The 19986-nt window shown below is 42.7% G+C and overlaps 1 protein-coding gene and 1 long non-coding RNA gene across 5 annotated transcripts in view; both read right to left on the bottom strand.

The window, feature by feature from the left end:
• The window catches only part of LOC121661320, a 32805-nt gene extending 32320 nt beyond the window's left edge, over nt 1–485 (bottom strand). For all 3 annotated transcript variants that reach the window (XR_006014911.1, XR_006014912.1, XR_006014910.1), the window contains exon 1: nt 389–485. This is a non-coding gene — a long non-coding RNA (uncharacterized LOC121661320). The remainder of the gene's footprint in view (nt 1–388) is intronic.
• Nucleotides 486–5897: 5412 nt separating this feature from the next.
• Nucleotides 5898–19986, bottom strand: part of ARSJ (arylsulfatase family member J) — a 50898-nt gene continuing 36809 nt past the window's right edge. For both annotated transcript variants that reach the window (XM_042021359.1, XM_042021358.1), the window contains exon 2: nt 5898–8448. In XM_042021359.1, coding sequence (XP_041877293.1) covers nt 7047–8448 — 1402 coding nt within the window. In that variant the 3' untranslated portion in view covers nt 5898–7046. The remainder of the gene's footprint in view (nt 8449–19986) is intronic.

Raw genomic sequence — 19986 nt, forward strand, 5'->3', positions numbered from 1 at the left:
GCAAGACACTGTGTATTTCAGAAGGCTACTGTGTAAGCAGACAGGACAGTGCGAATGGTTACTGGATGCTTATGAATTTAGCTGAATTTAGGATTATGCTATAGGAAATGTTTCCTGTGTGCCTCTGAGGAACAACCACGGCTAACCCAAGAAATACATGATTCCACCTGGATTTCAAGGACTGTCTCCTAGTACAGGTCCTCATGCTGATCTCAGGCATGAACGAGAAGGGAACAGATGTCAGTGGGATCTCAGCCCCCTGAGAATTTTCCACTGATCTTAACATAAGCATCCCACAAGTTCAGTCAGGCCATGGGACAAGAAAGTGATGGGAGAGCAGGACAGGAACCACAAAAGGTACCACACTTCATCTCAACTCGCTCGTTACCTGGGATAACTGCTGGATCTTGGCACGCTCACAGGCTAAGGAGTTGAATGATGGCTGGTGAGGGCTCTGTGCCTGTGGCAGGGGAAGCAGCACGGTGTGTTCCCCCTCACAAAAAATAGGCACTTCTTGTTCTTCTCTGCTGCCATTCCACGCAGGGGCTTTCTAAGCAGACTTTCACATCCAATGTTGAAAGCAGAATTAACCATGCAGACTTCTTCCTTGCAAAGAGAAGAAAAAAAAAACGTAGCAGCATAAAAACCTCAAAGAAATCACATCTAAAGACAAAAGGCTGCAAGTTGCTGAAGTCACCTGGACTGAAGGCCAGCACCATGTGCTCCCTCTGTACTTTTTCAAACCCTTCTTTGTGGGTTTATTTCAAATTCTCCACAGCCACACAGTAACAAGAGATCAATTATTTAGGTGTATTAGAAATGGGTCTGCTAAGAGATTGCTTAGGGGTCACTTGAGAGCCTGAACAAATAAACACCACTGACCCAATATGCCTTTTATCAACACTAACTATATTCCCTCCATCCAGAGTGACAAAATGTAATGGTATCTGCTGATGAAAACCAAAATAAAACTGGAAGGAATTACTGTAAAAAACGCATGCCATGAGAGAAAGACTTCAGAATGTTGCCCAAAGGTAAGACATTCCTAGTTATGCCCTTCAAGTTTTGCCAATATTCAGAGCTTTGAAGGTTGTTTCTTTAGAAGAAAATTAGATGATGATATATGAAGCATTTCTTTAATGGCATACAGTTCACTGTCCCAAAATGCTCCTTTTAAGCAACATGCAATTTCTTCATTCAAAGTCTGACAGCTGTCATGGCTTGGTGCTCTTCATCTTCTCACAGGGCCATGCTTCCCCTCCTTCTCCAGGCATCTTAAAAAACACAAATACATCTTGGTTATCTAAAAGGAATTAGTCTCTTGTTTCGGATCAAATGGCAAATCCATAGAGATGTTCTGTCACTAGTGATGTCCATTTCCAAACTGTGCCCTGCACACTACTTATACAGAATCATTCCTACACTCAGAGTAAGGCTTTGACTTTCTCCTGCACTCTGTTTCATGCTGGCTCAGCTCAACTAGCAGAAGCAAGCTGCATTTAATGAGGAATAAATAGAGCCTTGCCAAGCATGCTCAGAAGTGATCTTTTTAAGCAAATCTGGGGAATGACAACAAACATCATGGCCTGCACTAATTTCAGGTGATTAAGTACTTGACTTTTACTGAGACACTGATGTTCATATGGAATTATAAAGAAGTATTTTTGAGGCTACATCAGTATGACATTTCAGGACCCTGTTCTCCCCTCGTTATGGGAATTCACAATAACAGCCGTTAATCAGTTCTGTTACTTCAGTCAGAAGCTAAACTTCAGCAACTTTGCCCTGATTATACCTGAAATGAATGAATTTATGAAACAACTTTTAACCATATCATGGATTATACTTTTGTTGCACCATTAATTCAAACCCAGGTACTTAATTATATCTTCTTTCATGCAGTTATCTGTATTTATATTTGTTTTTATTAGCTTGCTTGGCAGAGATGAAAAAGGAAGCACAATTCAGGAAAAGAGAACATTTTTTGTATTTTCACATCGGCCTGTCTTTGACACAAATCCTCCACTTCTCAAAAGACCTTGACTTATATTCCACAGAAAGGAAATCATGTACTTTATTGAGTACTCCTCTGAACAGGAATGGGATGCTGAAGTGGATCTTGTGTTATTTAACTGCTACATTAAATCTTATAATCTTTTTTTCCCCATGGGAATACACATTCTCTGCCTGTTCTTGGAAAGGGGAAAATAAAGGATGGAGAATGGCAATAGAAAAGCTCCTGCTGTCCTGAGAGTACAGCTGATTAAGTCAGTAGCAAACAGGCACATTACATTGTATGTTCCAGTGTCTTTGTCTGAGCTAATGTTATCTTTTGGACAAGTGGACCTAACACTGGTTCTATAATTAATAGTGTCTGTAGTAGGAAGTAAACCAGATTTTACTCACTTTACCTCAATGCCGCTGATGAATACTCACTGGGTTTAAAGGCAGATGACAAAAGGAACCTGGGAGTTAATTAATCTGGGAGTGTTACATACTGAAAACCAACACGTACTTCTTCCAGGACTTGGGTATAGTACACATCAATAGCCAGCAAAGCAACAGTCCTTTGTTCATACATCTCCTTACCTGAAAAAAATCCTATAAAAGATACTAAAAGTCATTTTCTTTCTTTCCTTTCTCAGAGATTTCCTGGACCGCATCCAGACTAGAACCTGGGAGATCCAGCACCCCCATTTGCACCGAAGAATGCCACTGGAAGGAATTTAGTATCTGACACAAAATGGTGGAGTGACCCAAGGCCTGACACAAAATGGCAGAGCGAATCATGTCCTTACCCAAAATGGTAAAATTACCTCCCCCAGTGCCCTTACACAAAATGGCGGAGTGACCCACAGCCTGACACAACATGGCAGAGTGACCCCATGCTGACACAAAATGGCAGAGTGACCCATAGCCTGACACAACATGGCAGAGTGATCCCATGGGCTGATACAAAACGGCGGAGTGAACCATGCCCTTACACAAAATGGCACACTGACCTTCCTCAACGCCCTTACACAAAATGGCGGAGAGACCAAGAGCCAGACACAAAATGGCGGCATGACCCCACGGACTGACACAAAATGGCAGAGTGACCCAAGGCCTGCCTCAAAATGGTGGAGTGCCCCATGGCCCATGTCATGCCGTGACACAACACGGCAGAGTAACTCACAGCCTGACATAACACAGCAGTGATCCACAGGCAGCCACAAAATGGCGGAGTGGCCCCACAGCCTGACACAAAATGGAAGACTGTTTCCCCCCCGCCCTTACCCAACATGTTGGACTGTCCCCCTCACTCAAAATGGCGCCATCTGCCCACATGGGCCACAGCACAGCCAGGCCTAGGGAGGCCCCAGAGGAGCAGAGCCGAGCAAAGGACACGGCCCGGCCCGTGTTCTGAGGGGCTCCCCTGCCCTGGATTTAAAGGCAGCTCAGACCATGCTGGGTCCCAGGGGGTTGCCTAGATACCTTTCTCCCTTCTCTTTCTTCTCCTACCTTCTTTTCAAAACACATTATAAACCAGACCAAAACACTCCAGCAATGCCTTAGTAAGTGCCTTGTTGTGTCTGGGTAAGTTAAAGTTTGGCTAAGTTAAAGTTTACGAAGTTTAAGTTTGTGAAGTGCCTTACTTTGGGTGTTGTTTAAACCTTGCTGAGTGAGTACCTCGTTGTGCCTGCCTTCACGCTCTGAAGTCTGCAAGTCTGGCTGAGCTTCACAACTGCACAGCCATCCCCTCACATCTCCCAGCGTGACCCACAGGAAAGGACTGACAGTTCTGGTTTACTCACCATTCCTGGCACTGCCTTCCACTCCTCTTTACCTGTAGCTGGAAGAGTGTTTTGTCTCCAAATTTATGTCAAACTAAATAACAACAACAATACAACAATAATAATAACGATATTATTGGTAATAAAACTTTAAAAGTCGCTGATGATGCTAAAATTATCTTACCATTAGAAAATTATTTGTGAAGAGCTTTAAAATAAAACAGAGAAAACCTAGAAAAGACAACATTCTTCTGAAGAATAGGGCTGGCCCTCCTGAAGGTGTGGCTGTCACGAAGACTAAATCAGAGTTAGTATTCAACCTGCCTTTTCCTTGTGCCCACACAGAGTGTGGAGAAAGCTTGAGACAACTTTAAAAATCGTAAGTAAATGCTCCCCACTGCTACCTATCCAGCCTTGCCCCAGGTCTCTTTTTCAGTGTTTACCTATCAAACCTTGCCCGAGACTGGGCACGTAACATATCTGCAGATGTAAATAAGCTGTGAAATCCTGCTGGAAGGGTGTATGAGCCACTGAGAGCTCTGCAGACGGAGAGTGGGGTTTGAGAGCTACGCAGCATCCCCACAAACCAGAGACCGTTGTGTCGCCGCAGGGAGAAAACAAGGGCTGTGTGAGAGCAGACACTGTATTTTCATGTCAGGAGCACTTCAGCAAAAAATTCAGGAATGCAGCTAAACTGTGACCATTTTCTACCCCCCTCAAAGCCAACTTTTGCCCGCTACTAGATCAAATTATCAAATTCATTGGAAATGTACTCCCACTGTGTACTCTACAAACACTTACTCCTGTGGCACATTTTTTTAACACACAGAGAACTGATCCACTGTTCCGCCTTGCACCGGTTACTTTCAAGGACTCCCATTGTGCCTGAGAGAGAACAGATATAGATAATTATAGAATACAATGTTGCCAGAGAATAATGTTCTCTGGCTGTTTTGGTCCAAGGAAAGCCAAAGCCACCGTAAAACTTTCAGGGAAAAGGGCAATAATTACTTCTATGAGGATAACACTCTATCACACTGCCTTGCTGCTATTATGCCAAAATAAATTAGTATCTTAGTCTCTCCATATATAGTTTAATTTATACGCCTAATTTTGGCCTTTTTAAAATTACCTTGGAAAATGTATTTCCTCACAGATATGAATTTTATATATCACATTTTGGAGTGTAATATCTGAAGATGTTATTCTCATTTCTTTTAAGGACATCAATGGCACATTTAAAAAAAAAAAGTGAGAATTTCGAGAACATCTGAGTTCCTGATTACTCACTGGATAGTGTGAATGTGAAGAAAAGCTAGACAGATTTCTAAGAAATTAGTTAGTCATCTGAAGGACCACACACCATGAAAAACAATGATGACAATATTAAACACTTTTGCAGATACACACCATCCTTCTATAATTATTATTTACATGCAATTATCCAAGAAGTCCATTCTGTGTTCTCCACAGCATATTCATTGCAGAAGTAACTCTAAGAGCGGCCTGACTGGTTTCTGTGTTTTGTTAATGGCAGCTTTACTTTGCTTTACAGCTTTAAGTACGCAGTTTGCTGGGTTTTGGCAGTATATACCTGCAGTTAGTTGCCTTTTGAAAAGGTCAGGAGGTGCTGGAGTGCTGGACAGTTGGATTTCATTCAGATTTCTGTGCACACTGATTTTAGGAATGCTCAATTTTTCAATCATAATCCATTTATGTAACTTCTGAGTCAAGAGACACACTGCAGAAAAGCAGGCTTATTTGAAATTTTACCAAAACACATTATAGCCAATCAACAAATGAATCATCAATTTTACTTAACATAATTCATCTTGAAGCCTGTATGTGTGTGTGCATTTTATCAATTACCACAGATGACCAGGAATGTGCAGCCAGTCCATGCATTCATCATCCATGCAGACACCTTGGAAAAGGGCAAACTTTGAAGCATGTCTCAAATGATACACGTATTGGGAGAAGAAATTCTGTTTCAGAAGCAAGATGTCATAAAACATCCCTGCACCAAAAATAATAGTAATAAAACAGCTTACTTGAGTTTGTTTAAAATAAACTAGGCCAGAATTGCTATCTTGGATGAAAAAAGAGGCAGACTACTTTTATGAATGCCATAAAAATAAAATATTTTAATAGGTACATAAATAAAAGGTTTAAAGTAGGATTTTCCCCCCAAACATCAAGATGGCCTAGCTTCTGTAAAGAAACTGAACAATATTCATGTGACTCCTAAATTAAATAAACCCTTTGTTACATTCAAAACCACTGGAGGCAAATACATAATGCAGTGACGCACCTGAATTGTTCTCCTTCCTCATCCTAGCAGTGTATACAGTATTTCCTTGGTTTACAGTACTCTGAGGATATGGATCTGTTAAATAAACTCTGAATGACAGGATGGAAATAAAATTTTAAAAATCGAAGTTGAAAGAACCCAAACAACCCTGGCACCCACAGGGGTACCTTGCATCAGGCAGGAAGTTTTAATGGAAGAGAAATAAGGATTTGCTGTAAAATAAATTATATCTTTTACATATTGTTGTATAGTTATCTTAAAATGTTTAAATATTACATTCACTTTGGCGATGTGTTTTTGTCTGTGCCTGTAATAAATTACACGTGGTGTGTGCTCACTGGTCATGAGTTTTACTGCAAATGGGGGGGAGCTCAGCACATCTAGGAACTGTTAAAAATATTTCAGATTTATTTAAAATGGACAAAATCTAATTTAAAGCAGCCTTTCCTCCTATCGTGCCCCCCTCTCCAGCACCTCTAGAAAGTTACCCTGATGGCTTCAGTTTTTGCTGTGTTGTATCAAAACGTGTCACAGGTTGATGACTAACACTTACTGACCCACAGAAGTTCTCAGGTTTTGTTTTTCCTTTCTCCCTCTGAACCATCTGTCAGTTTGAGAACATCTGCCATTAACATCTCCATGCTCTCCAAAGATTCCATCTAATTAAGGCAAGGAACCATTGTTTGTCCATAAAAGCTAAGTTTCCTGAAACAAGATGTTATCACTGTTGTTATCTGGAATGTGTCGGTGATGGGTGAGGACCACTCATCCTCTGGAGGAGAAAGTCTGTCACATGGTCACTCAGAGTGTTAAGGTACCTTGTGCTGGTGAAATCAGAAACAAAATTAAAAGATGACAACTTTCATCCATAGTGCAGAACTGGAATTTCTAGTCTATTCCATCAGAAGTTCAAGAAGTTGGGCCAGGCTAACTCAGACCTGGCCAAGGAGCCTGTTTAGAGTTTACCCACCAGCAAGACGTGACCGGCAATGAAACGACTGCCCCTTTTTCTGATTTGCTTTTTTCTTGTTCTTGCTCTTCTTCTGCTTATTCGCACCTTTGCTTTTATCTGATTTCTTTTTCTTTTCATCCTCCTTAAACCACGGCCCCCAGACTCCTCCGTTGAGCTTGGGGTTACTGCGAGGGTCCTTGGGCGGGTAGCGGACAGGCACCGCTGTCTTGTTGAACTGCGAGAGCCTCCGCAGCAGCTGCTTCACCACCTCTGGGTGCCTGGCAGACAGGTCCACGCGCTCATAGGGGTCGGCCGTGATGTTGAAGAGCCACACGGTTTTCCCGGCTGACCAGGAGACGCGCTCGTTGTGCCAGCGGTTGGGACCCGCGTTGCTGAAGGCCTGTGGAGGCACCCAGTCGCTGTATCCCGGGTTTCCCGTCAGCAGTTTCCAGTGATTCACTCTGATGGCAGACTGGATGGCAGTGTTCCAGATGCCGTAGCCAGCAGCCCAGGAGCCGTTCTTGGCTTTGGTGTAGATCGGGTCGATGTTGTGCAGGATGTCCACCCGCGGGGAACGCCTGCCCTCGCTGATGGTCTCCCACACATCGTAGCCATCCAGCTGGATGTCTTCATCGATCTGCCCCTCCGCCAGGGTGATCAGCGTGGGGAACCAGTCCGTGATGTGTACCAGCTCCTTGCACACAGATCCTTTGTTTTTCAGAAGGGGGCTGTGCACAAACCCAACAGCGCGGATACCTCCTTCCCAATAGGTGCCTTTGCTTCCTCGGAGAGGCCAGTTACTGCCTCCGGCCATTGGCTGCCCGCCATTATCAGAAGAATAAATGATAATGCTGTTCTCGTAGTAGCCATACTTCCTCAGAGCCAGGGTCACGTTATTTATGGCCTCATCCAAGCAGGCCAGCATGGCTGCGTATCGCCGCCTATTGATGTTGTTTATCGAGCGGTAATGTTCAAAATACCTGCCCGGTGCCTGAAGAGGCGAATGGACAGCTTGGTAGGCAATATACAGGAATATGGGTTTCCTGGGGTTATGAGAAGCCAGGATCTGCTGCACTTTCTGCGTGTACATCTGTGTGGAGTAGACGCCATTGTCATGGTCCCAGGCGGCGTTGTCGTTCTCATACAGGTCGTAGCCGCATATCCCGGGGCTGTCGCACTTGAAGTGGGTGTAGTAGTCGCCGCTGCCCAGGAGCGAGCCGAAGAAGGAGTCGAACCCCCTCTGCGTGGGCATGCACTCCCTGCGGTAGAAGCCCAGGTGCCACTTGCCCACCATGTGAGTGGAGTACCCGACCTCCTTGAGCTTCTGAGGTAGCGTGACGTTATCCAGAGGTAAGCAGTTGGGCTGCGTCGGCCGGATGATGGAGTGCTGCAGCCCCGTGTGGATCTGGTACCTGGAGGCGGGAGGAGACAGGCATCAGGCTGGTGGAGGAAATGCTCAGGTGCAGGGACACCCTAATCCTAACAGAAAATATTCCTATGCCTGCCACAGCCTTCTCTGTGCCTGTGTGTGCTGCTTTCAAAGACCAGCTTGGTCACACTATCAAATCTTTCCTCGTCTCACTGCTGCATGAAACGTTTCCCCCCATGATCTGAGCTACTCAAAATACCTACAAATACAGGAGCACAGGTACTTTGAGGCGCCCTTTTTTCCTCCACATGTATCCATTTAACAATGACTATAGAAAATTACGTGGATAAATAGAATTTTTACAGTGCCTCGTAACTCGCTAACGGTGAACGTATCTACAGCATATAAAAATGCTGGGCTTTGAGTGTGTAAGAGCAGTATGTTTAAAGGATGGGATAATAAATTCTGCAGTGCAGTACAGGCTATGTGTAAAGAATACATATGGCCTCCATATGATTAGAAAATGAATCCAGCATGGGCAGCAGTAAGTATCAAAAATCAAGGGCCGATATATTTATATCAGTTTGTCACTAAAGAATAGACTGTAACAGCAGATAGTAAACCAAAGACAACTTCTCCCTGAGTGTGAGAATAGGTTCCATTCTCAGCCATGCATAGAACAGCCAGGTCCACCAATACTGCGTATCTCCCCCAAAACCAGTTTTTATTAATTTGTGGTTGCAGGAGTTAGGGCTTCTTGACATATTCTGCTGGTGTTGTCAATCTGATTGGCCTCCTGAGCTATCTAGAAAATTAAAACCATTAGGCTCTGCCTGTCCATAAATAACTTAAAGTCTGCTTTCATATGAGGGCTTCCTGGCCAAGATCTTCGAAGGCGCCATAGCTGTCTTTAATGGCTGGCAATCTGTAAGGATTGTGTAACTCCCATTTAATTCTGGAGCTAATTTCCACGGAACCAGAAGCTCCGGCCTCACTAATTGCCTGCAGAAGCTCTGGGTGTTGTGCTGCTCTGGACCCAGCGTGCTGCAGCGCTGCTGCTGTGCTCTGCCCCCGCTGGCCCCTCGGCACAGCATTGTCTCTGGGCAGGCTGGGGACCTGGAGCCCTGCCACCCAATTGTCCCCAAACTCACAGGCTGGTGCTGACAACGCAGGAGATGCTGCAGGAGAGAGTTAAAGCACACCCTGAAAATTATGGGTTTCTGGGATCTACACTTTGCTTTTGTAAAAGAAATGTCATGCACACACAAGTCCCACGTCCTTCCCAGGGTTCAGCTGCAATAATCTCCTCTTAAAACAGGTAAACTACAACTAGGAAAGCCATGCAGTGCCCCATACTGGAGCTCATTCCGTGTTTGGGACTACTGAGGGAACTATGTCCACAAGGCATTTCATTTCCTTCCCCTTCTCTTTTCTCTGCCTTGTTAAATCCTTTCAGTAAATTCCCATTTTTTGATCCAACTGGAAAAGTCCTTGTCTCCATCCGGCTGTTTTAGTCAATAGTTTCTGCTTTCTTAACTCTGACAGCCTCCTCGAACACAAGGTCAGCCCCCAGTCCCAGCTGGGCAGTTTCTCCCCTAATAAGCTAATTTTGCTGGAGGTCAGGATTTTCTCTAAAGGGATCCTGTTGTGACAGAGACCCTTCCACCCTTCTCCTCTAGAAACTGAGAAACTGGGCCTGAGGGGAACAGGACACAGAATGTGCAAAACACTGCAAACCAATTTGCCTCTTGGCAACGCCTGCACAGAAAGCATGATAGTCCCACAATGTTAATTCCCGTCAAGAATTCCTAAAGCACCATGCAGATTCCCCAGCGAGGGCTTTTCAATTAGAGATTGAAGCACGAAATTCCTACACTGTTAATCTGACAAATATCGAACCAAAAAATATCAAGAATTAGCCTCAGTCATACAGGCATTCAGCAGTGCATCTTGTTTCAGCAGTGCCCTCAGGAAGTTATTCAATATGCTGGCAACAATGCACATATAACATATATCCCTCTATATGCACATACATTCCCTGCTGCTGCCCTTTTGCAGGAGACTTTGGTGTGTTTCCCAGATGTGTGTGTGTCTGTGTGCTATTTTTGGCATGGCTGTGCTTCAGAATATACCTATAGGCACACAGACAAAGAGACACATTTTTATACTCAAATGTGTAAAAAGGGATCTGCAAACCAATACATTTAAAGTCAAAATATTTCAAGTGTAGAAATGCTTCAAAGAGATATCAACCTCTGATTTCAGAAGATTGTTCACCATTACAAAAATGGTCAAGATTTGTTCACTTTTCTGCATGACGTGCCTTTCTAATTGATCCACGATGTTGCCAATATTTCTTTTTCAGTGAAAGTATTTCATTTTCAAGGGACTTGCAGAGCATTTATAGGAAAGCAAAGTAATCTGAGCAGAAAACAGGGATGATATGGAAGCAAATGGCATTAATAGCAACAGGAAGTGTGTCTCAAAAAGACTGTTTTGAAACTGTTCTTAGACTGTGCAAGAGGGAAAAAAAACTGACCCAGGCAAAACATAAAGGGATTAAGAGGCAGATGCTGATTTTGGGGGAATTCTCTAGCAGAGAAAGTCATGAGCTTACCAACTGCCATGAAACCTCTGTGAGATACGTCCTATAGATTTCATATTGCTTCCATTTTTTAGAATAAATAGGTTGAATTTAATCCCAGATGCAGAAAGCAAGTTAGGACTATGAACAGTCTGGAATTCATTATTACAATTTCAGCACTACTAACCAGTGAAATCTAAGCAAATGCTGAGAGGCCACAGAATCTAATTTCATTGTTTTTTAGACTTTGACCTTCATGGGCATTATTTACATAAAAGCAATAAACTGGTTAGAGTCTGTATAAAGAGTAGGGGTTCAAGACTTGGGAATACTTTATATGCATGTGCTGTGCTCTCCTTCTCCCTACTCCTCTGAGTTTCTGGATCACAGGTGTCTCCTTTAGAATACATGAAATCTGAAATTTGAAGAACAAGGAACTAAGTAAAATTTGTGCGAAATGTTCAGCCAATAAGACGCACATCGAAAATTAATTTCTCCTTGCTACACAGGGATGGCTCTTTGTGCATTTTCCACTCTTGTTTTTGTTTTCTTGGTGTGTTATTCAGATGTTCACAGTAAACCTACTGTGATAAGTGTTGCAGCCAAGGCAGCTGCTTGGTGCTGGCTCACTGACACACTGAGCTGTTTTCTTGTTTGTAGGGGAAACTTTAAAGCAACAGCCTCCCTCTGGGAGCATCCTTATGACTTCATAGCCCTTTGCCTCTTGGATGCTCAGAGAAATATTTCAGAGGATTTTTTAAATAAATAAATAAATAAGCAGATTACGAGTTCCTGAGTATGAGTTCATGACACCCCTTTTCAACAAGAGCTCCCTTCCTGTTTTAGTTTAGAGTGACACAAAGCTCAGGCAGTGGCTTTCACGTCGCTCCTACCTCCAGTCTCAAGGTGTAGAGACCATTAAGTTGCTGAAGGTCAACTGTACATTGAAGTGCTGGAGTGTTATGGATGTAAAGCACCACGGGCACACTGGAGTCAATGAGATCTGAGCCTGAGGAATGTGCCAACAGTGGGAGGCTTCACTTCCCCCTTCTGATGCCCTCAGAACCGAATTAGTTTCCAGCTCTCATCCGCAGAGCAGGAGATCGGTGACAGAATCTGTGCACGTTTTCACTGCTATTCCCCCGCAGCAGAGAGCGGGACTGAAGGTCTGTGGAGGGGAAGAGATTCTCCTGGCACGCCTCACATCCCCTACGCAGCCTCACACATATGTAGGCCAAACCAGCTTTCCTTAAAAAATCTTTCCCTAAGGAGTTTTCTATTGAGTGTTTTCCCCCTTAACTTCAGGGTGGGTTCTGCACTGAGGAAGAAGCTGGGATGTTTCTAATTTCATAATGAGCATGTACAACACTATTGATTTCAAGCTCTCACAATTTTTCAATACTGCATTAATTGTCTTCAAACTGAGATTCTTTTAAGGCTCACTGAAGATTAACAAAGAAGCTCAGTTGGAAGTTTCTAATTTCAGGAACTTTTGCTTGCATAGCTCTAGTTATTACATGTGGAAAATGTATTTTTATTATGCTTGCTAGCTCAGGATATGTTGAAAAAAATCTCAATTTTTAAAATAATAAACTCTAGTCTAGGATTTAGAAAAGAATATTTTAAATAAAAACCCCACATGTGCCAGGAGTTGCACAGAGAGTGACAGCACTGAGGTCTGCGTGCTACATAAATCAAAAGGATCATTATTGACAATTGTGCATTTTCTTGTTAAAAATAATAAAATACAAGGAGATACCAGTCTAGAACATAGATTTCGGGGTCACTAAGGAACAGTCTTTGACACCTTACCTGAAACTACTTGTATAACACAACAGCTAAAATAGAGGAATTCCAGGTGAGTGAAAAATGGAGAAATCTGTGATCTTGGGGGCTCCCAGTTCTCAGAGGTCCAACTTACTGAGGAGAAGGACCCCAACATTCTATTTGTCACCAGCAAATCATCAGAAGTAGGACGCAATCACCAGTAGGAGAAAACAGACACAACATTTTATAGCAGACTCAGGCTTTAGCATGGAGCCCACAGGGTCTACATGTTTGGAAAAAGCTGTTCTTTTGGGCAGGGATGTTCACTCTCAGTCACCTCAAAGTTGTTCTGAGTTCTGTAAGGTGCTTGTGAGGGAAACAGGAGATGTTCAGAAGCTCTTCTGCTTTCAGTCTTCCACGCAGGCTGGTGAAGAGCAGGGCAGGGGGATGCCAATCATGGGCATGTTGGATATGGACCAGTGTGAAAAAATCACACAAAAATGACTCTGCAGCAGAAATATCTGCCATAAAAACGAAATGTTTCATGCTGATTATGCTGAGGTTTTTAAACCTAAACTCAGAGTAAAGCTGGAGAAGGGGTGGGTTGATCCAGGAGACACTGGGGCAGAGCGTAGAGCTGAGCTGATTTAAATGAGATGCATATAAAGCCATCACAGCCTGACATGACTTGCTTCCAAGCCATCAGCAAGTGCTGGTCCCTTCAGACTGATGACAACAAAGTCAGAGTGAGTAGCCACAATGCTTCTCTCTCACTGCTATTAAGTCAATTTGCTGAGAAGCAAAATGTCTCCTAAATGTTCATGTCCTTCTTATTTCCATTCTTTTCCTAAGAGACTGATGACAAGTCTTGACTTTGCTGATTTCCAACTGCCAAGCTCCCACGTGAGCCAAAGCAGACAGTGGCACCTCGGCACTCCTTAAGGAAGCACATTTGAGTCTCTGCTCTGGATAGGACCGTGTTAAACTATGCCCCATCTATCCCATTCCTTCAGTGTTTACAATCTATGGCAACTGTGTATGACCCCATGGGATACACTTCTAAATGCCAGCATAGAAGTTGTCATGCAACAAAGTCTGCTCAGAGCCTATCCCAAGGAGCCCTGAGCCTACACTATGTAAGTGCATAGTTCAGCTTTCAAAAACAGCAGAAAAAGACAGTTTTCTATATTGAATCTATCATTTATTATCTATCACTTAACCATTTTTATCTTCTGGCTGATGACTTGGGAATTTTGGTGAAGGTGGGTTATGAGTGTAAATGGATCAGAGAAGAAATGCAACATTAAAGACTAAATGCAAACTCCAAACCTTCACAGACTTTCACTGTGTCAGCCCACACAAATCAGACCTGAAGTGTTCACTCAGACATACACACACACTCATTTCATCCTCAGCTCTATCCCTTGAATTTTTATGTGCTTATAAATCAGAGCAGAAGAAGTATCTACTTCTAAACCAAGTGTTTACATAAAAAAATCTAACTCACATTATTTACTGTTTTATCACTCTGGCAATGCTATTGCAAATATGCCATTTGGAAGATTCTGTATCTTGCCCTACTTTCAAGTTTTTCATTGTCGTTTTAAATCAGTTAAGGCTCTTCCATCAAATTCAGGAAAAGAAAAATAAAGTAGCAATTTACTTGCAGAGTAATAATGTTACCAGTTTTGTTCCATGACCTTTTCCCAAGGACCTACAGGAGTTGATGTATCCTTGTTTAACCAAATGCGATTTGGATTTTGATCTCAAAATGAACTCAACCCCAGAATCATTTCAAAATTCTGATCTCACACCAGCGCTGCCATTTGGTCATTTAAATAATGTCCTTACACCCCAATATTATTTATCCTGTGAAAGGGATTTTTACCACCTGACACCGAGAAATGCTTGAAAACTGGGGAGCCACGCCACAAAATGCTGTTCTCCATAGCTCTATATTTCAACAACTTTGCATCTCCAGGATATGCACCAGATCCCCTCTCTTTTATCTTCCCAACTCCTGCAGATGCAACTGGCACCCCAGGAGTGAGGCAGAGCTCAGCGAACAGTGGGAAAGCAACTGTTGTCTCCAGAGTTGTGAGCTTTAAAGGAAAAATACCTGACTATGGGACCAAGCTGGGAGGGAAAAGAAACAGAAACCTTCATCTGCATTTCCTTGGGGTTGCTCTGCCTGGTTCCAGAAGCTTGAACTTTAAATCACCCTCCACATTAAGCTACAATTAGTATTTTCATACACTAATTCCAATTTTCTACAAAACATTATTAAACTGGCAGCCTATCTGCTACTGACCTTTCCTATCACTGAGGCAATTTATCTGCTCCAATGGGAGGACAGCAAGGATAAGGGAGAATGTGGGAACTGGCAGCAGCTGGAACGCACATGTGTATATGCAGCTATTGTTTTTTTTGCTCCCAGTTTGCTGCAGCTGTGGAAACAGAGCCCAACGTTTCCAGCTTTATCACTGTAATTCATTTAGGAAAAAGGGGGAAAATGTGTGATTGCATAATCGGTGCTCGCGGTTTCATGTCTACATGGGAGTGACATGGAAAGAAAACAATTCGACTAAATGCTTTGCATGCCAACCACAAATTCAGACCTCACCACCAAATTCTGGGCTCTCAGCAACAACAGATCCCAGCGGATATGACACCTAATCACCACGTTACAAGGGAAAGAAACCTAAAATGACTCCGTGATTAGTTAGAGATGAATTTTTAGTCCTGCTTTGGTCATTTTTGCAGGAGAAAAAAACAGAGGAAAAGGAGATAAATGGAGTTTAAAAAGTGCACGCTGAAGAATCCCCCCCTCGGGTACTCCCAAAGTGAGGCTGGAGCAGGACCAGCATGCCTGCTGGACAGGGACACGGCACACACCAGTTTGTAAAGCAGAGATGCCTTCATTCCAGCCTCTGCTCTCTGCTGTGCTGGGGAGAACAGCGCGCCAGAGTCTCCTAACATCCCAGATTAGTCACTGTTACAGACAGGGCAAAACTTCAAGGTGTCTCATTCTGTCTAAAAGAATATATTAATTGCTAATAACACAGGTGTTTTTATGTGACTGAAAATAAAAACCTGCCATGTACATGTGTGAAATATTTTCCACCTAATTCTGTGACAGTTTAAGAAAGCTGGTTCATCTTCATACAGGAAGAATTTATTCAGTGACTGCACCTAAGGGATGTGAAAGATATTTATTATATGGTTGCCTTTCATAAGAAGACATCTCTCATAAAAATGGCATACTTGATGGCAGCCCTTAAGGTAGCAGCCAAACAGTTATTGTCTTACATTACTCTCTAATTAAAGTACTCATTTTGAGCATTTAGTACCATTTCTGAATTAAAACTGTCCTTATCTATTATTCATACATCCAGCACTTAGAGCCTGTATCAACCCAAATGCTGTAAAATGACCTTGAATTGACAGCAAGGACGACTGAGGGCACAATGACAAGATGTAAAATACAGGTTAACAACTACCACATGATGGGCTTATATGGCATCATTTGAGAGAGTTAATTGCTTTATAATCAAAGAACATTATGACATTGAAAAAAAAATTAGGACTATGTTCTTCATGCTTCAGAGCCATCTGAAGTGTTTTAGATACCTTCACAAGATGCAAGCTTTGTGACAGCTGTGATTTTTTATTAACCACTGAACAACTACATAAACACACCATTTCTGAGTGTGACATTGGAGAACATCGTAGTTCCACTTCTTTAGTGAGCATAAGTGTATCACAGGCCATTCAGTTTCTTTTGAATCCTTGGATAAGTTTTAAAGACAGCAATTTAAAATGAGAGATAAATTATTATTGTGAGAGTATGATGATCAAGTGGTAACACCCACAGCCTCCCTTTAGTATTGATAATAGAAATATTATCCAGCTCTGTGAGATGCTGCTCTCAAGCTCAACTGTCTCCAAGATTCTATTACAGGACAGAGAACAGATTCTGCACCCCTTAATCAATATGTACTGATTTAAATAAAAGGATAATTCCATCAATTTCAACTGAATATGCTTCTACATAAATTTTTGCTCAGTCATCAAAGTATCAAAATGAGTCTATGAATTAATGCATCAAACTCCTTTTTTTCATGTGGAGGTTCATTGGGAAATGCTGATTAATTAAGAAATATTTGTGGATGATTATTTCTGTTTCATCTCAACTTTGTTATTCTATTTGTTCTCACTTAATGCATTCTATCACATAACATCATTTTAAAACGTGTACATGTGCATCAAAAGGAAATTATTATCTCTTCCTTCATCCCTGGTCTATTGCACAGCAAACCAAGACAGCAGGATACCTGGTGTAGGTCTTTAGAGTTTAATTATGCATTTCAACCAGTGGCATTTGATTCTGCTGCATATGAAATGATAAGGTGTTACTCAGTACTGAGTGTGTCATTCACTTAAGCAACCTAAGTTTAAGTTTTACAGAGTCTGCAGTGCCCACACAGACCCCTCTTGTTTAAGGTCTCGTTCTTGGCAGCGAGAGAGTGATGCCCATTACTGCTGTCCCTACAGGTATCCTGAGACAGACACCACCCACAATTTCTTCATGGCACCCCAGAGTAATTTTCCCAGAAAAGCTACAGCCCTGATAATATGAAGAACAGCTTTATGGGGACAAAAAAAGACCCATTTTGACTCTTCAACAATATTGCTGGTTTTCTGGGCTGACACGTTCTAGCAACAGCAGTGGCACTGAATCATTAGGAAGAGGAATAACATTGCCTTGAAAGGAAGGGAGGGCTGGGAGCCAAGAGATGCTGTCTTCTGGGTTCTGCACAGTTTTCAGCCTGAGCATCCCACTGACCTCCAGTTCTTTTGTCCTTCTGACACTTTGATACCAGTTTCTGAGTTTTTTGTGTTGCTCATCCCTTTGAGCAGGAATGGAGCTATGTCTGTCGCACAACACAGCTAAAGCTCAAAATGGGCTTTTTAGTCCTGATAGAAGATGTGGCAGGATGCAAATGAGCCTCACCCTGATGCTAAACCAGTTTGTAACTGGACCTGTTAAAATACAGTGCTTACAGGCACCTACTTATTTACAGTGATTGCCAGCAGTTATGTATGAGTTCTGTCACATATTGCTGGCTACTGGATTTTCTTTCTACTGCCCGATTCACCTGAGAAATATATTAAAATCCCTTTCTCAGAACTGACCACAACATGCAAGTTCAGTTTTGATCGAGACAAATGCACTGTGTACGGTTTCTAAAGAAATAATGGATTAAGATAATGAGGTATTGCATTAACCTGGGTCCCAGATGACAGGTTCTTGACTGACAACATGGGGAAATGGAACATCTTTGTTTACTCACAGGGGAGATTCCACATAGAAAGGAACTGCTTTCACTGCCAGTATCTGAGTGGATGTAGGTGTGCTGTTGTAGCACAGGGAGAAAGAGTGGAGAGCAGCGTTGCAGGGCTGTCAGTCAGTTCTGTGACAATTTTTAACTACCACATCAGAGATAGTACACACTGTATAGTACAGCATTAAAAAGTGAAGTAAAATGTCTGCATTCAAAGCACCATACGTTGGAACTCAAAAGGAACAAAGCAACTTCAGGAGGTACGTGACCAGCTCACTACAACCCATGGTTGGAAAAGACCTCTAGGATTGAGTCCAACCAGTGACCTGAAAATGCCAATTCCACCACTAAACCATGTCCCTGAGTGCCACATCTACATGTCTTTTAAATCTCTCAGGGGTGGTGACTTGAGCTTCAGGTGGTTCCAGAGCTTGACAATCCTTTGGGTGAAGAAATTTCTCCTACTATCCAACCTAAGCCTCCCCTCAGCACCACTTGAGGCCCCTCCCTCTTGTCCCGTCACTAACGGTACTTGATGAAGCTCTGTGGTACATCACAGGGAGGTCTCTGCTCCTGAAGCAATGGATTTGAGTTGCTACCTTTGCCCCCTGCCCAAATTAGGCAAGGGCTAGGAGAAATGTAAGGCTGCTCTGTGGAGCAGCAATGCAATGGAATTGGGGACCTCTCTGTGTCACATTTGATGGTTGCAAGACACCATGGCACAGACAGTGCGAAGCCCCCTCGCACCACCCTGCTGCATTTCTTCCTCTCCCTCAGCCTCCCACAGCAGAGAAGGGAACAAACTGGAGTTAATATGGGACAGAGGTTAACAGCACATCTGTTTCTAGGCCACTGTGCAATGAATAATGAAGAGATTTGGAAAAATGCTTCTTTATTTCCCTCCTAAATCCGGCTTAGCAAAACAAGTAGTGCTCTCTTGGATGTCACTGCCGCACTCCCTAATCTCTCCTTACTCTCATTCACACTGCTCCTCACTCACATCTTGCTTTGCTGCTTGTATTGAGGCAGTGTCCAAAAGCCTCACAGGAACTGGGGCTGTGGTGCAACATCCCTGGAAATAAAATGGAGCATAAAATAGAGGAGGGAATGGAAACAGGTGCCCTCTCGCTGCTGGTCCAACAAAAATCAAGAAACAGAGTCTCTTACATGTCTAGCAACTATGTATAAAAGCAGACAAAGCGTAAATAAAATATTTGCTATAAAATGTTAATGTATTAATGAAGCTGTGCCTTATTTAAGATGCTAGTAGGTGATTTTGATCCCAGACAAAATACCACAAAAATGACTCATGTAATGGAGTGAGCTGGGTAAGAGTAAGTGAGGTGTAAATGGGACACACACAAAGTTTTGGCAGTGTGTGCTCAACATATCCAACAGCTCCTAACACATTAATGGAACCTAGGTAGAGATACCATCAGCACCGTATGCTGCCTTCTGTGGGGGTCTCTCCCCCCCGTCTGAAAACATTTATTTAATAGTGATATCAGCATCACATACCCTGTGAGAAGGGATTTAAGGACAAACACCCCCTGGAAAATGAAGATTACACTTTAAAGATTAAAAATAAAATTCTGATTCTTTGAGAAACACTAGTTGTTCAGGAGAAAGGGAAACACATTTAGCATTTATCAGTGTGTGATTCATTAAATAGCTACAGAGCTCTGACTTGCGAAGATCCCTTTGTATGGATAGAGCTTCTACACCTGCTTAAATTCCTTGCAGACATATGAGCTTTCTTGAATGGGATGGATTTAAACAACTGGCTGTTCTTGAACTAATGTTTAAGTGCACTTCCAAAGGAATTTTAGAAATCACTCTGTATTTTTTACAGCTAAAGACACAAATAGGGATTCTCAAAAAGGTC

The sequence above is a fragment of the Corvus kubaryi genome, unplaced genomic scaffold (assembly GCF_017639235.1).
Source record: "Corvus kubaryi isolate FWS band 111438036 unplaced genomic scaffold, C.kubaryi_AGA036_p1.0 37135, whole genome shotgun sequence".
NCBI classification, from domain to species: Eukaryota; Metazoa; Chordata; class Aves; order Passeriformes; family Corvidae; genus Corvus; species Corvus kubaryi.